Source organism: Silurus aristotelis, assembly GCF_946808225.1.
Source record: "Silurus aristotelis genome assembly, chromosome: 20".
NCBI lineage: Eukaryota > Metazoa > Chordata > Actinopteri > Siluriformes > Siluridae > Silurus > Silurus aristotelis.
Window position 1 is genome coordinate 4,972,399 of NC_139593.1, and position 20,359 is coordinate 4,992,757.

The window sequence follows — 20,359 nt, forward strand, 5'->3', positions numbered from 1 at the left end:
CAATTTGAGGGAGGTGAGATTGAGATTTGGACATGTGCAGAGGAGGGACATGGGGTATATCAGTAGGAAAATGCTGAGGATGGAGCCACCAGGAAGGAGGAAAAGAGGAAGACCAAGGAGGAGGTTTATGGATGTGGTGAGGGTAGACATGCAGGTAGTTAATCTGTGGTGGCAACCCCTAACAGGAGCAGACAAAAAAGAAAACAAACAAATAAATAATTCTATACATGAATAATCTGAGCTCCACTGTGCTTGTGATCGGATCTTTGAATCTCATTCATCAACATGAACGAATATGTTTTTGAGTAACTGTAGTTATTTTGATCAGAAATCAAATAAATTGTTACATTTTCAATTAGCAGATCCCCAAACACGTCTACATACACAAACCTTGACTATAGTTCCAGTAATTTATGTATGTATACAGGAGTGGAACGAGTAATAAACCATTCTACTCAAGTAAAGGTTACTCCTATTTTATTTAAATTTGACTAAAGTACAAGTAAAGCTATCGGTCTAAAAATCTGGTCGAGTAAAAGTTAAAAGTCGCTCATTTAAAATTGACGTGAGGATGGGTCAGGGGATTCTTCTGTTCCATTCTTGGATCCATTCTTGACAAATGGATATAAATCTCAAAATAGTTGATTTTAATTGAAGGTACACATTTACAAATTAAAGTGCAATAACTAAATAAATAAAAAAAAAGAAACCACTACGGTCCATGACTTGAGTCTAATGTGAGTTACACACTTTCGCTGCAAAAAGAAACAAAAAAAAATCTCCTGACAGAGAAAAAATTCAGACAGTGATCCGACGCATTGAACAACTTTCGATTCGCTGGCATTTTGCTTTCAGCTGCATTCTGTCTAAACACTACAGATTTTAAAAACTACTTTAAAGCGTAACAGTAAAAAAAAAAAAAAAAAAAAAAAAAACGACTCAATTAGTGACATGCATAAATGTAATTTTTTACTTTCCACCTCTGTGTAAATGTATATATAACTACATGGCATATATGGGAGTCACGTGACAAAAGAACGAACGACTCTGAGTAGAAGAGTCGAGAGATGAACTACTCAGTTCTGTTTGCTGTACATGACCTACGGAGATTTTGCGATGTTTTGCTCATGCGTGTCCAATAGAAAATGGACACGCATGGAAACTCGTTAAATTGATTCGTTCCTCTGAGTCACATTAAAGACTTGTTCGAAATGAACAAATGGTTCATGAACGAGCCGTCACTACACTACGCAGCGCTCGTAATAAATTTCTGTTTTTAATTAAAACACATCCAAAGTGCATTGTGCTGTAAATCAGTAAGATAGCGCTAAGAAAATAATCTTGGGTCCGCACACTGTATCTCCTAACGAACTGAATTTCATGCGCCGGCGGCTCGGGCGGGATCGCTGATAGGCACTGAAGGGCCTCTGATTAGCAAAGCGGCGACAATAACGTCCAAGCGCAAGCACGCGCCTTCGCTTCCGTTTTCTTTGACGCAGCGCTGTTATCTCTAAAATAAAATGTCAGAGCGGTTTAACGAACCCCGGTTTGAAATACTGCACCTGTGACGTCTCATAACCATTTTCTTGCAGATTAAGTCTCTAAAACTGAACTTGACATCCCCAAATTCCTGACAATGATTTTTGAATGTCTGTGATGTATTACACGCAATGCAATCAAATTCTCTGCGGCTGTTTTATATCCCAGGCCTATCAAAGGTCATCATTTATGATGCTACGAGTGTACCATGATACACGGAATGACATTTGTTTGACAGTATTTTTACCTCAAATGCTGTTTGAATTGTCCTTGGAGGAACCTAGTCGTGTTTGTCATGTGAAGGTTCGGTTTAGGGGTTTTTACTGACTCCACTTGTAAGAAAATTTTAGTCATGGAGATTTTTAGATTCGTTTGTGCCATCTTCTAATACACTTTAGCTTTATTAGCAAGCAGAGCCATCATTAGCCTACCATTGTACTCTTATCCAAAATAGAATGTGGTATCAAAAAGTTTAGAGACTAATGCTGCTAACTGGTGCTATCCTGACTACGTCTGCAGGTTAGAACAAAGAGCAAACATGAAATCTTGCGTGAAACTGGACACATCTGCCACAGAAACATTTTCCTTCGACATACGGCGATGCTGCAACGAGTCGTACGTGGTGTTTTAAGTGGCATGTGTGCTTCAAGAGCGGAAGAACATCCCCGGAAGACGACGAGTAACTAAACCATTAGGCAACTTGTGCATGATGGTCGTCGGAGAACAATTCACACAATCTCATGACCTCACCCACCCTACTTGTTGGATTTGGCTCCTGCGGACTTCGCCCTCTTTACGGAAAAATGAAGCTCCAGCTCGCAGTTTTGGCACCGTTGTGGAGATCCCGCGCAAATTGCAGAAGGTGCTTGATGCACTTCGAAAAGAAGATTTCCAGGACACGTTCCAGAAGTGGCAGGAACACTGGAAGTGCTGTTATGCTGTAAAATGGGACAATTTTTGAGGATGATACTGTGTAAACATACCACTTCGTATAGTGGATCAGTTTGGTATATGCCTGCTTTTCTTCAGGTTTGTAGTAGAGCTATGATCATAATAGTGTTAGCAAGCAATCAAAGCCTCACCCAACCAAAAGCAACCAACATTCATCACATAATTTGCTAAACAAATGGTAGTTTACTTTCATAGAGATCAGGATAACACTGGTTTTTGTATGTATGTGTGTGTGTGTGTGTGTGTGTGTGTGTGTGTGTGTGTGTGTGTGTGTGTGTGTATGTGTGTGTGGGTGTGTGTGTGGGTGTGTGTGTGTGTGTGTGTGTGTGTGTGTGTGTGGTCCCCCAATTCGTGTCTGCATGTGTGCTATCTTGAAAGGTCACAAATGATAAGATTAGGCCATTTCCTCTGACCTAACCTTGAAGGCCGGATTCTGGTTAATTAAAGCAGTTCCAGGCCATCTCTTTGTCCCAGTAAAGGTCTCCATTGCTATCTGTCTGAATGACACCAGGGGAGGAATAGGTCAGTCTGAAGAGCTGAGGAACTATAAAAGAGCTCTGAGGATGCTGAGAAACCCAGTGTGGGACCTACCACGAATTGTCTATCAGTCTCACCTTGCTATCCAGTTCTATTCCTTGTTTTGCTATTATGTACAAAGAAATCGTTATGACCCTGAGCCTGCTGGTGGCACTGGCATACCGAGCCCAAGCCACTGAGGGTCACTCCATTTATGGGGTGAAGCTGTGCGGAAGAGAATTTATCCGTGCGGTCATCTTTACCTGTGGAGGCTCACGCTGGAGAAGATCTGTGGGGATGCCAAGTGAAGGCGGTGAGTATTTTTAATGTTTACCTCAAAGCTTTCTGACAAACAAATGGCATAACATTCAGACTAAATTATTTGGCTTTTATTAAAAGGAATTGAAAGTACAATGTTCTGCTCAGTATCTTCTGGGAAAGTGAAACTTCTTACTGTAGTTAATGCTGTGTTAGATCAAAAATGGGAACCTTCAGTTTGTCTTTTGCTAGCAATAATATTTGAACTACCTTTCTCCAATATTCAATACGCCATTTTTTGCTGGTTTTGTTTCAATACCGATACTGTATCACGATTCTTGCCAATTGACTTTTATTTATTTATTCATTTTTATTTTGATGCTGTGGGCAGCCAGGTTGGATTGTTTGTCACTTTTTGAATTTAGTTAAAGGAATGTTATCTTAAGTCAAGAAGTTTTTATTGTAATTTCAACCATATATAACTGACGCAGTACACAGTGAAATGAGAAGTTTCTCCAGAACCCTGGTGCTACTTAAAACAACATGGAGCTACCTCACACAACACAGAGCCACATAACAGAGCACAGAGCTACATAACAGAGCTACATCACAGAGCAGAGCTACATCACAAAGCTACATAACAAAGAACAGAGCTTCATAACAGAGCACAGAGCTACATAAAAGAGTTACATCACAGAGCACAGAGCTACATCACAGAGCAACATTACAGAGCATAGAGCTACATCACAGAGCTACATCACAGAGCATAGAGCTACATCACAGAGCTACATCACAGAGCATAGAGCTACATCACAAAGCTACATAACAAAGATCAGAGCTACATAACAGAGCACAGAGCTTCATAACAGAGCATAGAGCTATGGACTATAGTAAGTTGTTCTAGCCACATAAAGTGTGCGACACATACAAAAAGTAGCGCCGACCAGTATAACTACTGTATAAGATGTTATACAGTTAAATGTGCAAAAAAAAAAAAAAAACCTGCACAAGAGTGTACTAATAAACATATACACAAAATGTTGTAAAAAAGCAGCAACAGTAGGAAAAGAATGTGTGCAAAAACAACATGTCAACAGTTATAATATAATGTGTGTATGAATTGAATAGAGTATTTCTAGTGTGTGTTTGAATTCAAGTTTGTAACAGTTCAGCCACACACAGTTCGGCTTCTCTTAAAGAAAAGTTCTCAGGTAAAAGTCATAGATAAACATAGAGTAAGAACAGTAAGAATCAGCGAAATGCTGTCAGTGTATTTGACTGGAAAACAGTAATAATCAGAATAATAGTGTAATAATAATAAGAAGAACTACATTGATTCTATCTGTAATGATGTAAAAATATTTCCAACACTGTAAAAGGCTGTTTAGTTTGTCACAAGGTTTCCATTTCAGGGAGCAAGTCCAATTTCAGGGAATAAGAACCGTTAATTATACCAGAACCTTTATGTCTATAAACCTGCATGTCTATGTTCATTCTAAAAGGAATGTGGTTGGTCAATGGTTAATTCTTTTGGAAGGCCTTTATCCCCATCAGCTGTAGTTTCACAGCTGAACCTGTGCTGGGACATGCGAAGAAAGATTTTCACTGTGCTGTAATGTATATGTGACGAGTAAAACACCTCAGTCGGAGAGGAATCTTTTTCCACCAATGCTGACAGAACCTATGTAATGATTATTATAATATTATATCATTATGTTTTTTTGTGTTTCACTGTGGGTTTTTTTTATTATTCTTTAATTATCTGCAGTAAATGCAGCCCAAAGTCCTACAAGTATTTTATCCAGTGAAACACATCAAATTAAATCAAATTAAATTTTTATTTGTCACATACACATTCATACAAAGTACAACATGTAGTGAAATGCATTTTAGGAATTCCAGTCCAACATGTAAATAAAAATAGAATATAAAAATAAAAAGTATAAAAAGTACTTGCGATACATGGCACATTTATCTGTTCTAAATGTACCTTAAATTAATACTTTTCAAGTTTTTAATACTTTAATCAACATGCGCATGGACAAATATTGATGCTTTATGCAATTGTATGTTTATTATGAATGAAACCGAACTCAACATAGCGCATGTGGACAAAATATTCTTTAAATGTTTTAAAGTAATGATGGTGTTTTCAATTATGTAAATCATCAGGACAACAAACAGAACTTTGGCTATCGGGCACACGGACGGTTTCCACACGGACGGTTTTAATTGCCGGACGTGTGCACCATGGCAGATTTTGGTGCTTGAATTGAGACTTGGCGCATCAGTAAAACAAATGTTTAGTGATTAAATATTATTACTCTGTGAAGAATTTTTTTTATTGATATCGGAGTAAAGAAAGGACGTCGTGAATAAATGTGTGTGGCGTTGAAGGTTTAAATTTCGCCCCTTTAATATTTATTTATTTATATTTTTTATAAAAATGTTGAAACAGAAATGCGCACTGTACTGATCGAGCATTAATAAGATTTGTACCGTTAAAATTAATTTGTGTTCATTTGGTTTTTTGACAGCTCTACTAACAACATATCCCTTTATAGTCCTAATGCCAAATCCCTTCATTTTAGTTAAAACAACCATCCAATGAACTCTTAAGAAACCCTAATGTCTAAAGTCTATTATCTTTAAGCTTTAATTTCATTTTAATTAATTTCGCATAAGACAAATGATATGAATCTAATGAAGCAATCCATCATTGTGATGGAACAAAAAAAAATAATGGGGGATGTGTCTTGAGTTGGAGAACATCAGCAGAAGGTGAACAGAAGTCTACACGTGAAAGCAGCGAATATGGGTCAGTTCATGTTTCTGATGCAAACGTTGTAATCTGTATTGTATGTGACTCTCAGGACACGCCTCGGTCTCCGTAGTTATACGTTGTATTCACGTACAGTAGCAACGGTTCTGAGAGAAACAGATAACCGAGAAGAAACCAATCTACATCAAATATTGTTCACAAACTATTGGTCACTTTCTAAATAATAAAGGTATAGCAGGTATAGCACATCTACTAATTATTATATATAAATAAATTGTTTATTATCAATTCAAATGTGTTAAAAACGATGCCAACTAATGCCAACTTTTATGCGCATGCAACAACGTGTATTGGTGACTCAGGTGACAAGGTGTAAATGATTAGATCCCATTGATGATCCCAGTGGCTGCTGGGAAATGTAGTTTTCCATTTCCATAATCCTGACACTATGGATATATACACAGCAACCAATATAAGTTAAAATGTGTAGTATGTGTTTAAATTACATTTTTAGACTTATATAATGGTTGAAATAATGGCCATGCATTGGATTTTGCTAATTCCTTCTCTTCAGACTTATGTTTCCTGATTTTTCTGGCCCAGAAATGAAAGTTGTGCAACAATAGAGCTGCTTAACCCCACCACCGCCATCACCTTTTACGCTTAAAGGACAACTTGTTAAACAATAATCATTGGAATCGGGAGCAAAGGATTATTTTGGGGGGTCAAAAGGGAGAGGCATCAGTTGCACTTACTTTAGGTAGTCAAGTCAAGTCAAGTCAAGTTAAGTCAAGTCAAATCAAGTTTATTTCTATAGTGCTTTTCACAACAGACATTGTCTTAAAGCAGCTTTACAGAAATCAACATTCAATGATGTGAATGATGTGAGGTGAATGATGTGTATTTATCCCTGATGAGCAGCCATGGTGACTGTGGCAAGGAAAAACGTCCTTAGATGTTATGAGGAAGAAACCTTGAGAGGAACCAAACTCAAAAGGGGAACTCATCCTCATTTGGGTGACATCAAGAGTTTGATCATAAATCTTTCAACAATACAGAGCACTGCAGAATGAGGTAAAATCATATCTTAACAGTTAATTAATAAATAAATAGACAAACACATAAATACTCTTAGAAAACTCTGTAAGAACAAGTATATTTATTATAACAAAAAAGAGAAAAGAAATGAGGCAAAATGCTATTTATTTCAATGTAAATAAATGATAATATGAGGGGGTGTTGAAGTCAAACCGGGACTTTTAATGGTACAGGTATGAAAATGGATGCTAGCACGGTGGTACTACACGCAGCAGTAAGTGGCTAGAGTGTCCTATTACTGGTAGGCAGCGCATATGTCGTGGGCCAGTCGGGACCCTGTTATTCAAGATCCCAGACAACAGTGTTAGTACAGGGAACGGTGTGTGCTCAGTAGAGACGCTCAGCTGCAGTAAGACATTTGGATGTTAATCCTGTCCTAGGATGGTTCAGGCGTACTGACAAATCTAATGCCGAATCTTTCCAGGCGTTAGTTAAACGCTGGGATAAGTTTATAAATGTAGCAGGGTACATTTGTCGTAATATAAATGCAGTTTCCACTCCTTGGAATTTGTTCTTGTATTTTTTACCCCCTGATAAAAATAATTCTTTATTATTGTGTTCTAGTGACCGTACTAGTAAAAACAATTAAATCCTCCATTCCCCTCTGTCTCTTCTCAGGTGCTTTAACCGGGGACTTTCTTTCTGCTCATGATGATGAGGTCTCAGACAGTTGGAGCGCCCAGCTCATCCCACACCTTTCCTACAAAGCCCAGGCTGACCCGGAGGTGGACGGCTTGGCCGGTGAAGCTCCAGAGAGCTTAGCGTTCGTCCGCCCGGCTCGCTCGCTCATCTCAGACGAGGTCCTCGAGGCTCTGCGCACCTCTGACAGGAAAGGCAGGGATGTGGTTGTGGGCTTGTCCAACGCTTGCTGCAAGTGGGGCTGCAGCAAGAGCGAGATCAGCTCTCTGTGCTAAAAACGGACTCTCCGGCTTAGATTGTCTATACACGTCGATCTCAAGCTGTCGTGTCCGTGTCTGCCATGTTTGATGTTTTGGATGGGATGGTGTTTTTAAGTGGCCTAGTTTGAATACAGCAGCTGGGATGTAACGTATTAAAATGTATGCAAGTGTGGTGCCTCGTTCAACGAAAGTGTTTTTCTGTGAATTACACTCTGTGCTGTCTTGCTCTGATTGTCCCCAAATAAAAAGTTTTGTTTTGCAATACATTTTATTTTCATGCGATTGTGTTACAGGCGTGTGTGAGGATAATGGTGACACAACCGGGGAAAGAAAGTCACTTTGAGTTCTCCTTTTATGCTTTTATGGTCCATGGATGATCCAATCTTCACAAAGAACTTTGCCCATTATCTGATAGATCTATATGCCTATATGACCAAACAGGTTATAACTGACAGACGCAGTTTATCCTCTTATAATATATCCAGGCAGTCAATCATGTTACATGTTATGACGTTATGGAAATTATCATGTCTCATGAGCAAACAAACAACTCTATTTCCCAGCAAACCCTGCGACCATGTGACATGGCTGACACAAACCGCAGTTTCAGTGGTGGATGAAGTACACAAACCATGTACTTAAGTAAAATTAGATATACACAAGGTAAAATATGACTCCAGTAAAAGTGCTCCCTTTAAACTTTCACGTGAATAAATGTAAAAGAGTAAAAAGTATTTGCCTTCAAATGTTTAGAGTCAACAGTCATAGCAATCACATTAAAGCACTTATTTCTATAGCACATTCAGGACCGAATGCAAATTAAAACATCGCCTGTATTTCCGAAAGATATGTTTATTATTGTTTTTTTTTATATTTCATTATACACATGACTTTTAAAATTTCTGATTTAAAATACAGAATGCGCCTCTTTTTTTATATTCAAGCAACTATGTCTCCATCTGCTGGTTTGATTACGAACTGCAGTCTTTCTGAACCATTTTCTTTTCAGAATTCTGACTGCAGTAAGGATTTTTTTAAATCAATATTCATAAACATATATTTCAGCATCCATAGTCATATTTCAGATTATATATACATAGATATATGGCTGAATTCCGTCCTTCTGTACTTGCCTTTCGCTCTCTATTTAGTACGCATGCGTTGGCGGAGTGGGAAAACAAATGTTGCCTATGTTGCGCATGCGCAATACAAACCTAACCGGGATATAGGACTTGACAGCGCTTTTGGCGTCACAAAACCGTAAACAAGAGAGGAACCGGAGCAGGAACCACGTTTAATTAATGAATTGGATTTCGAAGCGGATTTATTCTGTTATGGAAGCGTCATGTGCAGGCAACGTGAATGAATTCGGCACCTGGAAGCACTGCGCAGTGGAAGAGGGGAACCGCAGGCCGGTTTGGGCCTTCAGCAGGGGACACCTGTGACCAGGAGGCGCTTCTTCTTTCACAACATCTTCACCACCACCGTCATCAGCAGCAGCATCCTCATCCTCGGCGTTTTCACCGCCTCCTGGTGCTCATCTCTCCTCTCCTGGTGCTCTGCTCGCTGCTCGGGCTGGTGTTTGGGCGGCTGTGTGCGCTCCTAGCCTGGGTTTTGAAGCCCATCTGCCGCACGATGGCCACCAAGCCGAAGGAGTTTGGAGGTGGAGACCTCGATGCCAGCGGAGATCTGATCAAGAAGCATCACAAGCAGGCGTTCGAGTTCATCTCAGTGGCACTGCGCATCGACGAGGACGAGAAAGGTAGAGCTTTTCTTTTTCTTTCTCCTTCCCATTTTTCTCTTCTTTCCCCTTCCAATTTTCTTCCCCCGTTCCTTCTACTTTCCCTTTATATCATTTTTCCCTTTCCTTCCCTATTTTCTTTCACCTTTGACTTTTCCCTGTTCCTTCCCAACTTCCTTTCTTCCTCTTTTCCCTTCCTCTTTTCATTTTCCTTCCCAATTTTCTTCCTCTTTCCCTTTTCACTTACTCTTTTGCTTTGCTTCTCAATTTCCTTCATCTTTCCTTTCCTTTTTCCTTCCCCTTTCTCATCCCTCTTTTTCTTTCCTTCCTCTTTTTCCTTTCTTCCTTTTCTTTCCCCTTTTCTCATCTCCCCCCCCCCCCTCCCCTTTCCAAGGGCTGGACCTGGACGAAGTTCAGAAGATGAGAAAGACATGTTGATTTAACCCTCAGCAGAAAGAGGCTGAGAAAAGCTGATTGAAGAAGTTTCCAGGTTGTTGTTTGGCTTTGATGATCTTCGTCACATAAACAGATTATCTTCAGGACACTGTAGATCTCGCAGAGCGTGGGGCGAGATGATGCTGAGATGTCATCTCGATCCAGATGTTTCTCATGCTCGAAATTCCAAAGCGTAACTTTTAAAGTTACAGTTTTATTTTTGCCACCAGAACTGGAGACTCCTTCCAGAGGTGTGTTTTCTGTCCTTATGGTGATTCACTGTTTCTATAGTAACCCCTGTACACGCCCCCTGGAGCGACTGGCCTAGAAAACGAGTGATCAGGGCTATCGATCGTCCACATGACCTCTGTTATACAGTGCGTCCGGAAAGTGTTCACAGAGCTTCACTTTTTCCACGTTATGTTACAGCCTCATTCTAAAATGCATTCAATTCACCATTTTTTCTCAAAGTTCTACAAACAAAACCCCGTAATGACATCAAAGAAGTGTGTTTGAAATATTTGCAAATTTATAAAAAATTAATAAATAAATCACATGTACAGAAGTATCAACGCTTTTGCTCAATACTTTGATGAAGCTTCTTTGGTACCAATTACAGCCTCAGGACTTTTTGAGTTTGATGCAACAAGCTTGACACCAATTTTTGGGCAGTTTCTTCACATTAGGTCCATCAGGTTGGATAGGGAGCATCAGTGCACAGGCATTTCCAGGTCTCTCCAGAGATGTTCAATCAGGCTTAAGTCTGGGCTCTGGCTGGGCCACTCAAGGACATTAGACATTAGGTCGTCCTGTAGACACTCCTTTTGTTATCTTGGCTGTGGGTTTAAGGTTGTTATCCTGTTGGAAGATGAACCGTCGCCCCAATCTAAAGCCCAGAGTGATCTGAAGCAGGTTTTTATTAAGGTCGTCTCTGTACATTACTACATTAATCTTTCCCTCGATCCTGACACAGTCTTCCAGTTCCTGCTGCTATAAAACATCCCCACAGCATGATGCTGCCACCACCATGCTTCACTGTAGGGATGGTATTGGCCAGGTGATGAACGGTGCCTGGTTTTCCTCCAGACATGACGCTTAGCATTAAGAGTTCAATCTTTTTCTCTTGGACAGAGAGTCCTTCAGGTGCCTTTTGGCAAACTCCATACAGGCTGTCATGTGCCTTTTACTGAGGAGTGGCTTCCGTCTGGCCACTTTACCATACAGGCCTGATTGGTGGAGTGCTGCAGAAATGGTTGTTCTTCTGGAAGGTTCTCCTCTCTCAACCAAGAAACAATGGACCTCTTTTAGAGTGACTATCGGGTTCTTGGTCACCTCTCTGACTAAAGCCCTTCTGCCAGATTGCTCAGTTTGGCCGGGTGGCTCACTATAGGAAGCGTCCTGGTGGTTCCGAACCTCTTTCATTTACGGATGATTGAGGCCACTGTGCTCATGACCTTCAATGCTGCCAAAATGTTTCTGTTCTCTTCCCCAGATCTGTGCTTCGATACAATCCTGTATTCCTTGGACTTCTTGTCTTGGTTTGTGCTCATGCTGTTAACTGTGGGACCTCATAAAGACGGGTGTGTCTAAAGTGTGGAAAAAGTGAAGCTCTGTAAACACTTTACCGGATCTCCTGTACTATCAGCTATTGCTGTGTCTGATCTCCACTTCTCCAACTCTGATTGAACCAGGACACAATCTGGAACATCATCAGTGTGCTTTGGTGTTCGTGTCCTGGATGAATTACTCTAAACTACCTCACTTTTTTTAAGCATCTAACCTGGAAGTGGCTTTCTAACACAAATTGATGTGAATTCAATTTAATTCCATTATCAAGCACCAAATTTGATATCATGTAATGAAAACAAAAGCACCAATATGCCCCTGGAAATGGTAAAAAAATGAGGTGGTATTGCAATAGTACTTTTCCAATGCTGCGCGTGTGTGTGTTTTCTAGGTCACAAAGATCAGGCGGTGCAGTGGTACCGTAAGGGCATCGTAGAGCTGGAGAAAGGCATCTGCATCGAAGTCACTGGCACCGGTGAGTCAGCATTTTTCATCGCCTCTCCATCACTTTGTCAACTACTCCATCACCTCTATATCTGTCAGTCACCTGTCCATCACTTCTCCATCACCTCTCTATCTTTCTATCACCTCAGTCTCGTTATCGCCTCTCCATCGCCTCTCCATTAGTCACCTACCTGTCATATCTGAATCTCTCCATCACCTCTAAATCTCTCTGTCATCTTTTCATCACCTCTCCGTTTGTGTCCTACATATGAACTTCCCACTTGTTTGTTGTGTGTGTCACCCTTCAGGAGAGAAAGCAGACCGAGCCAGACGGCTACAGGACAAAATGAACACCAACCTGATTATGGCCACGGAGCGTCTGCAGCTGCTGGGTGAGCATGTGAGCTTGTGCATTACCCACAATTCCCTTTAAACCTCCGATCAGCAGTTTTGTGACACTGAGTCAGACATGTGACGACTCACTGGTGTCGTACTTCTCTAAAGATATGAAATTCGTCTTAGCAGTTGCTTTCTCCTGCCTTCCTGGTGTTTCTTGTTTGACTCCGCCTTCCTCTGACACGGTCACATTCTCTCACACGTTCTCACTTTGACTCTCTCTTTCTCTCTCTTTCTCTGTTTTCCGGGTTGGTGGTGGTGAAGCTAAGCTGAGCTCTGATCCCTCACACACTGTACACACCGAACGCATTAACTCGCCCCTCTCCAACGGCAGCCCCCACGCAGGTGAGAGAAGGAGAAGGTTGTTCCTGTATGTTTCTGCATGCGATACTCCAAATCAAGTTTTTGATTATGAAGCATATTGTGAGAAAAAACACATACGTTTGTGCTTCTTTACCAAACTGTTGTCGCAAAGCTGAAGGACACAATTGTATCCAAACCTGGTCCAGCATGACACTGCCCCAGTGCACAAAGCCAGCTCCATGAAGATCTGCTTTACATGGGTTGGAAGATGTGGTAGATCTCTTGTTATAGAGCTAGAACACCTTTGGGAAGAATTTTTCATGCCTCCTCACCTTCTCACCTTCTCACCTACATCAGTACCTGACTTTACTGGCACCCTTATCGCTGAATGAGCACAAATCTCCACTCCAAAATCTAGTAGAACATCTCCCCAGAAGAGTGGAGGAAATTTTAAGAGCAAATTGGGACTAAATGCAGAAGGCGATGATGAAAAGCACATATCGTACTTATGATCAGTCGTCCGCAAACTTTTGGCAATACAGTGTATTAAGAGTCTTTCCCCTAATTATAATAAAAAGTAGATTTTAGAATTTTAGTTGAAGTAAAATTTTCCAAATATTCCTATCAGAAACACTGACTTACATTTGAATCGATTTAAAAATGTAGATTTAATCTACGTATTTATTTTTTAGAAGATTTAAACGTACATTTTAATCTACTGACACGTTTTAAACTATTTACGTTTTAATCTATCGTTCTGATTTATGATTTAATCTATGAATATGCATAACAATTTTCCCCCCCATGGTATTTTCTAATTTGATACCGTTTCTCTCGCCATCACTGCATAAAACAGTGCACGTTTAGGTTAGAGTTGCCCCGGGTCAAAGAAATCTGCCGTGAGCCCTTCAGAATCAGCAGTGCAGTGCCTGAGGCGTAAAGTACGTGTCGCTCAAAGGCTGTTGGTTCAACCAATCAGATTTCAAGTTGGCTACACCGGGGCCACCTAGCAGGCGTACAATAACCTCAGCATTTTCACGTCGTTTGATTGGACGGTCAGAGAGCGCACTAGTTGGAGCTCGCAACCCGCATCTGCAGCAAACTGCTCAAGCCCCGAAATGTTTATGTGGATTTAATACTTTTTTTCAGTCAATTTCAAATCTCCAGCAAAACCATAATGTGTTAAAAAAAAAAATGCACAAAAATGCACAAGGTCATTTTATGAGGTTATTAATATTATTATATATTATATAGTTTTTTGCTTTGACATTTTTTCTCGCTGTATGAGATTCCTGTGATGCAGCGCTTTAATATACTGCGTTTCTCTACAGTATTGATGGTTTTAATAGACGTGGCATCATAATGATTATATTAACATATATTGGTTTACAGCCAGCAGTGTTGTACCTAAGAAGACAAACTCCTCTACATCTCAGGTGAAGCTCAAGCCTGCTAGACCTCCCTCCAGTGCCCCCCAGCGCTCAACCAGCTTTACTGCACCAACCACAGGCCGAACAGCACCCCAATCCAACCACAGGGTAATGAGAAAACACACTCACACACACACACATTAGGGTCTTTGCATGGGTCAAAAACTTTTATTTAAGCATCTAAAGGAGGGAAAAACTTTTGATTTGTTTGATTTGAGATCAATAAATCCATTCGCAGTGTGGGATTCGGATTAGTCTGATTTTATATCTGTAGTTTTTCAATTACCTGTTTAATGTTTATAGTAAATTAACAACCCAGTGTTTTGCTGTACATTTCACCCCCGGGCCCTCAGTGGTGTCCTTCCAGAGTCAATCGACTTCTTAATACCATCATTATAACACCACAGCTATAGAAATGCAGTATAAACACAATTCAACACATCTCCTTTCACTGTAGCCACAGCTGCACTGCCCGCATGCATCATCTGTAGCAGAAGCATCTTTATTAATAACCCCATAAAATTACGGATTTGAAATGAAGGCAAATTGTGTGTTTTTGTGCAAATTGTACAGGAAAGAAAACCCAAAAGTATAAATATTTCATAAAAAAGCTGAACAACTGTTTGGAACCGGTTTGGTTTTGTAAACGTCCTTGTAAGTGTAATTCATCAGCTGCTGTCGACTGAATAAGCAGCGTTTAAATCCACACAAATACATTTTAACATGTGCAGTTTGCCACAGATGCAGGTTGCGAGCTCAGTATATGTCCGCTCGCTAACCGTCCAATGAAACGCCATGAAAATGGCGAGGTTATTGGGCGCCTGCTGGAGGGCTTTGATGTCGTGAACTCGAATAGACAATTGGAAATGATTAATACATATTCATGGACAAAAGTAAGTGTGTGTGTGTGTGTGTGTGTGTGTGTGTGTGTGTGTGTGTGTGTGTGTGTGTGTGTGTGTGTGTTTGCGTTTCAGGCTCCAGCAGGAAGGGGTTTTGCCAGAGGGAACACTAAAGCCAGCACTATTTCTTCCTCCAATCCACAGAGGAAGAAAGACATGAAGAACTTTAAAAACGTGGACAGCAAACTGACAAACCTCATTCTCAATGAGATAGTGGACAGGTGAGTGAGTGAGTGAGTGAGTGAGTGAGTGAGTGAGTGAGTGAGTGAGTGAGTGAGTGAGTGAGTGAGTGAGTGAGTGAGTGAGTGAGTGAGTGAGTGAGTGAGTGAGTGAGTGAGTGAGTGAGTGAGTGAGTGAGTGAGTGAGTGAGTGAGAAAAAAAAAGAAAGGACACATTTCTTTTGCACAAACTCTTCACTGGATTACTGTGTGTGTGTGTGTGTGTGTGTGTGTTCCAGTGGCTCGGCTGTGAGGTTCGAAGATGTAGCAGGTCAAGACTTGGCCAAACAAGCACTGCAGGAGATTGTGATCCTGCCGGCACTGCGGCCTGAGGTACTACACATTTTATATATATATATATATACACACACACACACACACACACAACCACACACACACAACCACACACACACAACCACACACACACAACCACACACACACAACCACACACACACAACCACACACACACAACCACACACAACCACACACAACCACACACACACACAACCACACACAACCACACACAACCACACACAACCACACACAACCACACACAACCACACACACACACACACACACACACACACACACACACACACACACACAAACACAACCACACACACACACACACACACACACACAAACACAACCACTCACACTCCTCTACACACACACACACACACAACCACTCACACTCCTCTACACACGCACGCACGCACGCACGCATGTCTCACAGCGTACACCATTGTTTTTGTTTTTGTAGTTGTTTACAGGCCTAAGAGCTCCAGCGAGAGGATTACTGCTGTTCGGGCCTCCCGGGAACGGGAAGACCATGCTGGTACACACACACACACACACACACACACACACATTCTGCTTCGCTACACACTACTCGTTGAGGTGATAAAATTTTTTGTGTGTGTATATAAAATGTGTTTGTGTGCGCTTGTTTCCCTTCTCCAGGCAAAAGCAGTTGCCATGGAATCCAACGCTACCTTCTTCAACATCAGCGCTGCCAGTCTGACCTCCAAATACGTCAGTGAACTGTCTGTCTGTCGTTCTGTCTTTTGTCCTGTTTCTGTTTTTCAATCACTCCTCTCTCCTAATTTTTGTTATTTACAGGATGTATCATTAGTCATTCGGATACTGTGTGTGTGTTTGTGTATATGTATATGTGTATATATATATGTATGTGTGTGTGTATGTATGTATGTATGTATGTATGTGTATATATATAATATACACTCGTGCAGGTTGGTGAAGGTGAGAAATTGGTACGCGCTCTATTTGCTGTTGCTCGGGAACTCCAGCCGTCGATCATCTTTATTGGTGAGAGAACACACACACGTGCGCACACACACACACACACGCTCTATGTATGTTTGTGTGTTGGGGGGGGGGGGGGTTTGACGCCTCAGAGGCAGTTATAATTCGCACATGGCCTTTAACACATTTATAATCTAATTCTGTGACTGTGTGTGTGTGTGTGTGTGTGTGTGTGTGTGTGCGTGCGCGCGCAGATGAAATAGACAGTTTATTGTGTGAAAGAAGAGAAGGAGAGCATGATGCCAGCAGAAGACTGAAGACTGAGTTCCTTATAGAGTTTGATGGGGTATAAATCTCTCTCTCTTTCTTTCTATCTTGCTGTCTGTCTCTCATTCTTCTTTTGCAAACTATATTTGTATGTGTATAGGTTTATGGTGTGTGTGTGTGTGTGTAGGTACAGTCAGGAGGTGATGACCGGGTGCTGGTAATGGGAGCTACGAATCGTCCTCAGGAGTTGGACGAGGCTGTGCTCAGGTTCTCACTGATCTCCTGATGTTCTTGCAGTGCGATTGTGAAACTTGCTCTGAAATGTGTGTGTGTGTGTGTGTGTTTCTGATGTGCAGGCGGTTTGCAAAGAGGATATATGTGACCTTACCCTCCGAGGAGGTACGTTCCAGAGTGATCTGTTCAAGTACAAACAAAAAAAAATTGCAGATTTGTTCTACCTTCTCACTTCCCCAGACACACTGCTTTTATTCACATTTCTTGCTTTTGTTTTCAACATGAGCTCAATATTATAATCACTTTGCTCAGTTCTGAAGCTATTGTGTGTGTGTGTGTGTGTGTGTGTGTGTTCAGTGCACCAATATCCAAAATAATAAAATATGAAAGGAAATGTTATAATAGTGCTTCATTAAAAGCAATACTATACAATGTTTACTTCTAAATGTTATTTTTACTTACTGATATTTGACTTTTTATGCTAGATCTGGCAACCCTATGGTCATGGAAAATACAATGGCTTTCAAATAATAATTACAGATATTACTATTACAACAGTTATCACCAAATCTGAACTGTGTGTGTGTGTGTGTGTGTGTGTGTGTGTGTGTGTGTGTGTGTGTGTGTGTGTGTGTTACAGACTCGGCTAATGCTGCTGAAGAATCTCCTGAGTAAACATGGGAACCCACTGACACAGAAAGAGCTGAATCAGCTAGCCAAGTCTGTGCTCCTAATACACACACACACACACACACACACACACACACAGGCCATTGAAATGTGATCGGGCTAATGGGGTAATCATGGTGTGTGTGTGTGTATATAGGATGACTGATGGTTACTCGGGCAGTGATCTGACCTCCTTAGCTAAGGACGCTGCACTGGGACCCATACGAGGTGAGATGACGGAGAAGAAACGTTTGTGTATTTATTCAGGGTGAAATCTGATCACTCTGATCTCTGCATGTTTTCAGAGCTTCGTCCAGAGCAAGTGAGGAACATGGCAGCAAAAGAGGTACAGTTTGTTTGTGTTAAGAATGTATTATAATTAATAGCGGGGGTGTGTATCGTCTTCTTCTGAGATGATTAATAAGCTTGTGAATGACTCTAAATGATGTGGTGATTCAGATATTGTACAGAAGTGTTTAAGGAGTTAGAGGTTAAGTAAGGAGTGGGCAATAATGCTGGTAGTTACAGAGGCCACGCCTCCTTTACCGAGCCTTACACACAGAGAACACGCCTACTTTACCGAAAACGACGCTCACACAGGCCACGCCTTCTTTACTGAGACTGACACAGGCCATGCCTCCTTCACTGAGACTGACACACCGAGGCCACACCTCCTTCCCTGAGACTGACACACAGAGGACATGCCCCCTTCCCTAAGACTGACACACAGAGGACACGCCTCCTTCCCTGAGACTGACACACAGAGGACATGCCTCCTTCAGTGAGACTGACACACAGAGGACACACCTCCTTCCCTGAGACTGACACACAGAGGACATGCCTCCTTCCCTGAGACTGACACACAGAGGACATGCCTCCTTCAGTGAGACTGGCAAACAGAGGACACGCCTCCTTCCCTGAGACTGACACATCTTTGTTTCTTTGTCCCTCATTAGGTGAGGAACATTCTAGTCTCGGATTTCATCGAGTCACTGAAGAAGATCAAGAAGAGCGTTAGTCCTCAGACTCTGGAGCAGTACGCACGCTGGAATCGGGAGTATGGAGACACCACTGCTTTATGACACACACTCCTCCTCTGACCTCTGGACTGTGACACTGTTGGACACTGTTGAACGAGAGCTTGATCGAGGACATTAGTGATTTGGGAGACGTCTTTCATGACGACACGTTTGCTTCTTTTATTGTACCTCATCGCTAACGTTACGGGTAAACCATCTACGACTCTTATTAGCCCCACCCCAAAGATCCTTCTGGTGGTTCTCCAGTGCTCCTGTGCCTTAGATTTTTCGCAGTGTCTTGACACAAACATCAGGCTGGACATGTGTGCTGTAGCAGAGACCGTCCCCGATCTCAGCGCCAGTGTGCTTTTGTTTTTCAGAATAAATTAAAATCAGTAACCTGGCCAAAAAAAAAATCTTACTCAACTTTTGGTATGGAACTGTATGGAAAAGTCCTGATTTAAAGCAATAACTTCTGCCAAAATCATGTCAGATAAGACCTGCGCTGTTTAATGGGTGTAGTATTTATTGTAAGAGCCAGAATCCCACGTATTCCTCAAGAACAAAAAAAAAAGAAAAATAAATTTTGTGAAGATTTTCATTCGTTTGAATGTTCCTGCAATGGCACTTACTTACCCATAGGGGGCAGCAGATGCACAGTAAATGTAAACGGCAATACAAAATAAAGCATGAAATTGAGAACATGAATTATTGTTATATTGCAGACTTTTGAATGATTTTTGTGTATATTGATTATTTTGTCATTCATGTTAAGGCTTCTTACTTTATGTGAAATATAATACATATTGTACACCTATTGTTCAGACATGAAGCATTTGTACAAAGTATATTCGGTATAAAAATAAGAAATCAGGACTTGAAACTCCTTCGATTAAAAATATAAACCATTTTATGAATCATAAAAGTAGATTTAATGAGAATAAATTTTGGAAAATCATTAGAGAGCCTTTTTGTTCATTTCAGGACTATTTGCTTGAAATATCTTTGCTAAAGTTTATTCACACAATTTTGAATGATTTGTGAATTAATTGCAAAATGGTTTTAATAATTGTGTGTATTTCTCGAGTAAAAGCGGACACTTAGTGGCAGTTTAAACCCATTCGGTCGCTCAACGAAGCGGCTAAATGTGAGAACTCAAAATTTTTTTCATTTCGACATTAATGTTAAAATTATATTCAGAATTATTATTCTAATAATTAATTAGCTTGATAATGAATGGTGTATAGAGTTTGCTAGATCTCGAGCCTAAATAAATAAATAACCAATTTAGCATATTAGTTGTTTGAGTTTTATCACTTTTTTTTTTTGTCCAGTTTTTACACACAAACATTAACCAAAGCTAAAGAGAAATTGCATCACACTGCATTAAAAAAATATTCTTAACTGTATAAAATTGTTTAGCGATTAA

General features: G+C 40.8%; 2 protein-coding genes across 3 annotated transcripts; both read left to right on the plus strand.

Moving 5' to 3' along the window:
* Positions 1-2,839: 2,839 nt before the first annotated feature.
* Positions 2,840-8,058, plus strand: rln3b (relaxin 3b; the record flags this gene model as incomplete). Its single annotated transcript, XM_083522888.1, has 2 exons — positions 2,840-3,319; positions 7,763-8,058. The coding sequence occupies exons 1-2, from the start codon at positions 3,139-3,141 to the stop codon at positions 8,056-8,058; spliced, it is 477 nt and encodes a 158-aa protein (XP_083379014.1). The 5' UTR covers positions 2,840-3,138.
* spast (spastin) lies at positions 7,677-19,829 on the plus strand. 2 transcript variants are annotated; one of them, XM_083522767.1, is made up of 17 exons: positions 7,677-9,805; positions 12,177-12,260; positions 12,538-12,621; positions 12,890-12,970; positions 14,321-14,466; positions 15,333-15,478; positions 15,715-15,808; positions 16,239-16,313; positions 16,439-16,510; positions 16,729-16,804; positions 16,996-17,087; positions 17,196-17,275; positions 17,365-17,407; positions 17,883-17,962; positions 18,069-18,139; positions 18,217-18,257; positions 18,868-19,829. In XM_083522767.1, exons 1-17 carry the CDS (start codon positions 9,406-9,408, stop codon positions 18,991-18,993), a joined length of 1,791 nt encoding a protein of 596 aa, XP_083378893.1. In that variant the 5' UTR covers positions 7,677-9,405; the 3' UTR covers positions 18,994-19,829. The 2 variants fall into 2 exon arrangements, with proteins under 2 accessions (XP_083378893.1, XP_083378894.1); XM_083522768.1 differs by lacking the exon at positions 12,890-12,970 and having other exon boundaries at positions 9,170-9,805.
* Positions 19,830-20,359: the final 530 nt, after the last annotated feature.

What these genes read in the sequence shown, in the direction of transcription:
- spast (XM_083522767.1), top strand. Translation starts at nt 9,406, where the DNA reads ATGAATTCGGCACCTGGAAGCACTGCGCAGTGGAAGAGGGGAACCGCA. An exon ending in TGCCGGCACTGCGGCCTGAG is followed by an intron (nt 15,809 to 16,238) that starts GTACTACACATT and finishes TTGTTTTTGTAG; the next exon opens with TTGTTTACAGGCCTAAGAGC. An exon ending in TCCTTATAGAGTTTGATGGG is followed by an intron (nt 17,088 to 17,195) that starts GTATAAATCTCT and finishes GTGTGTGTGTAG; the next exon opens with GTACAGTCAGGAGGTGATGA.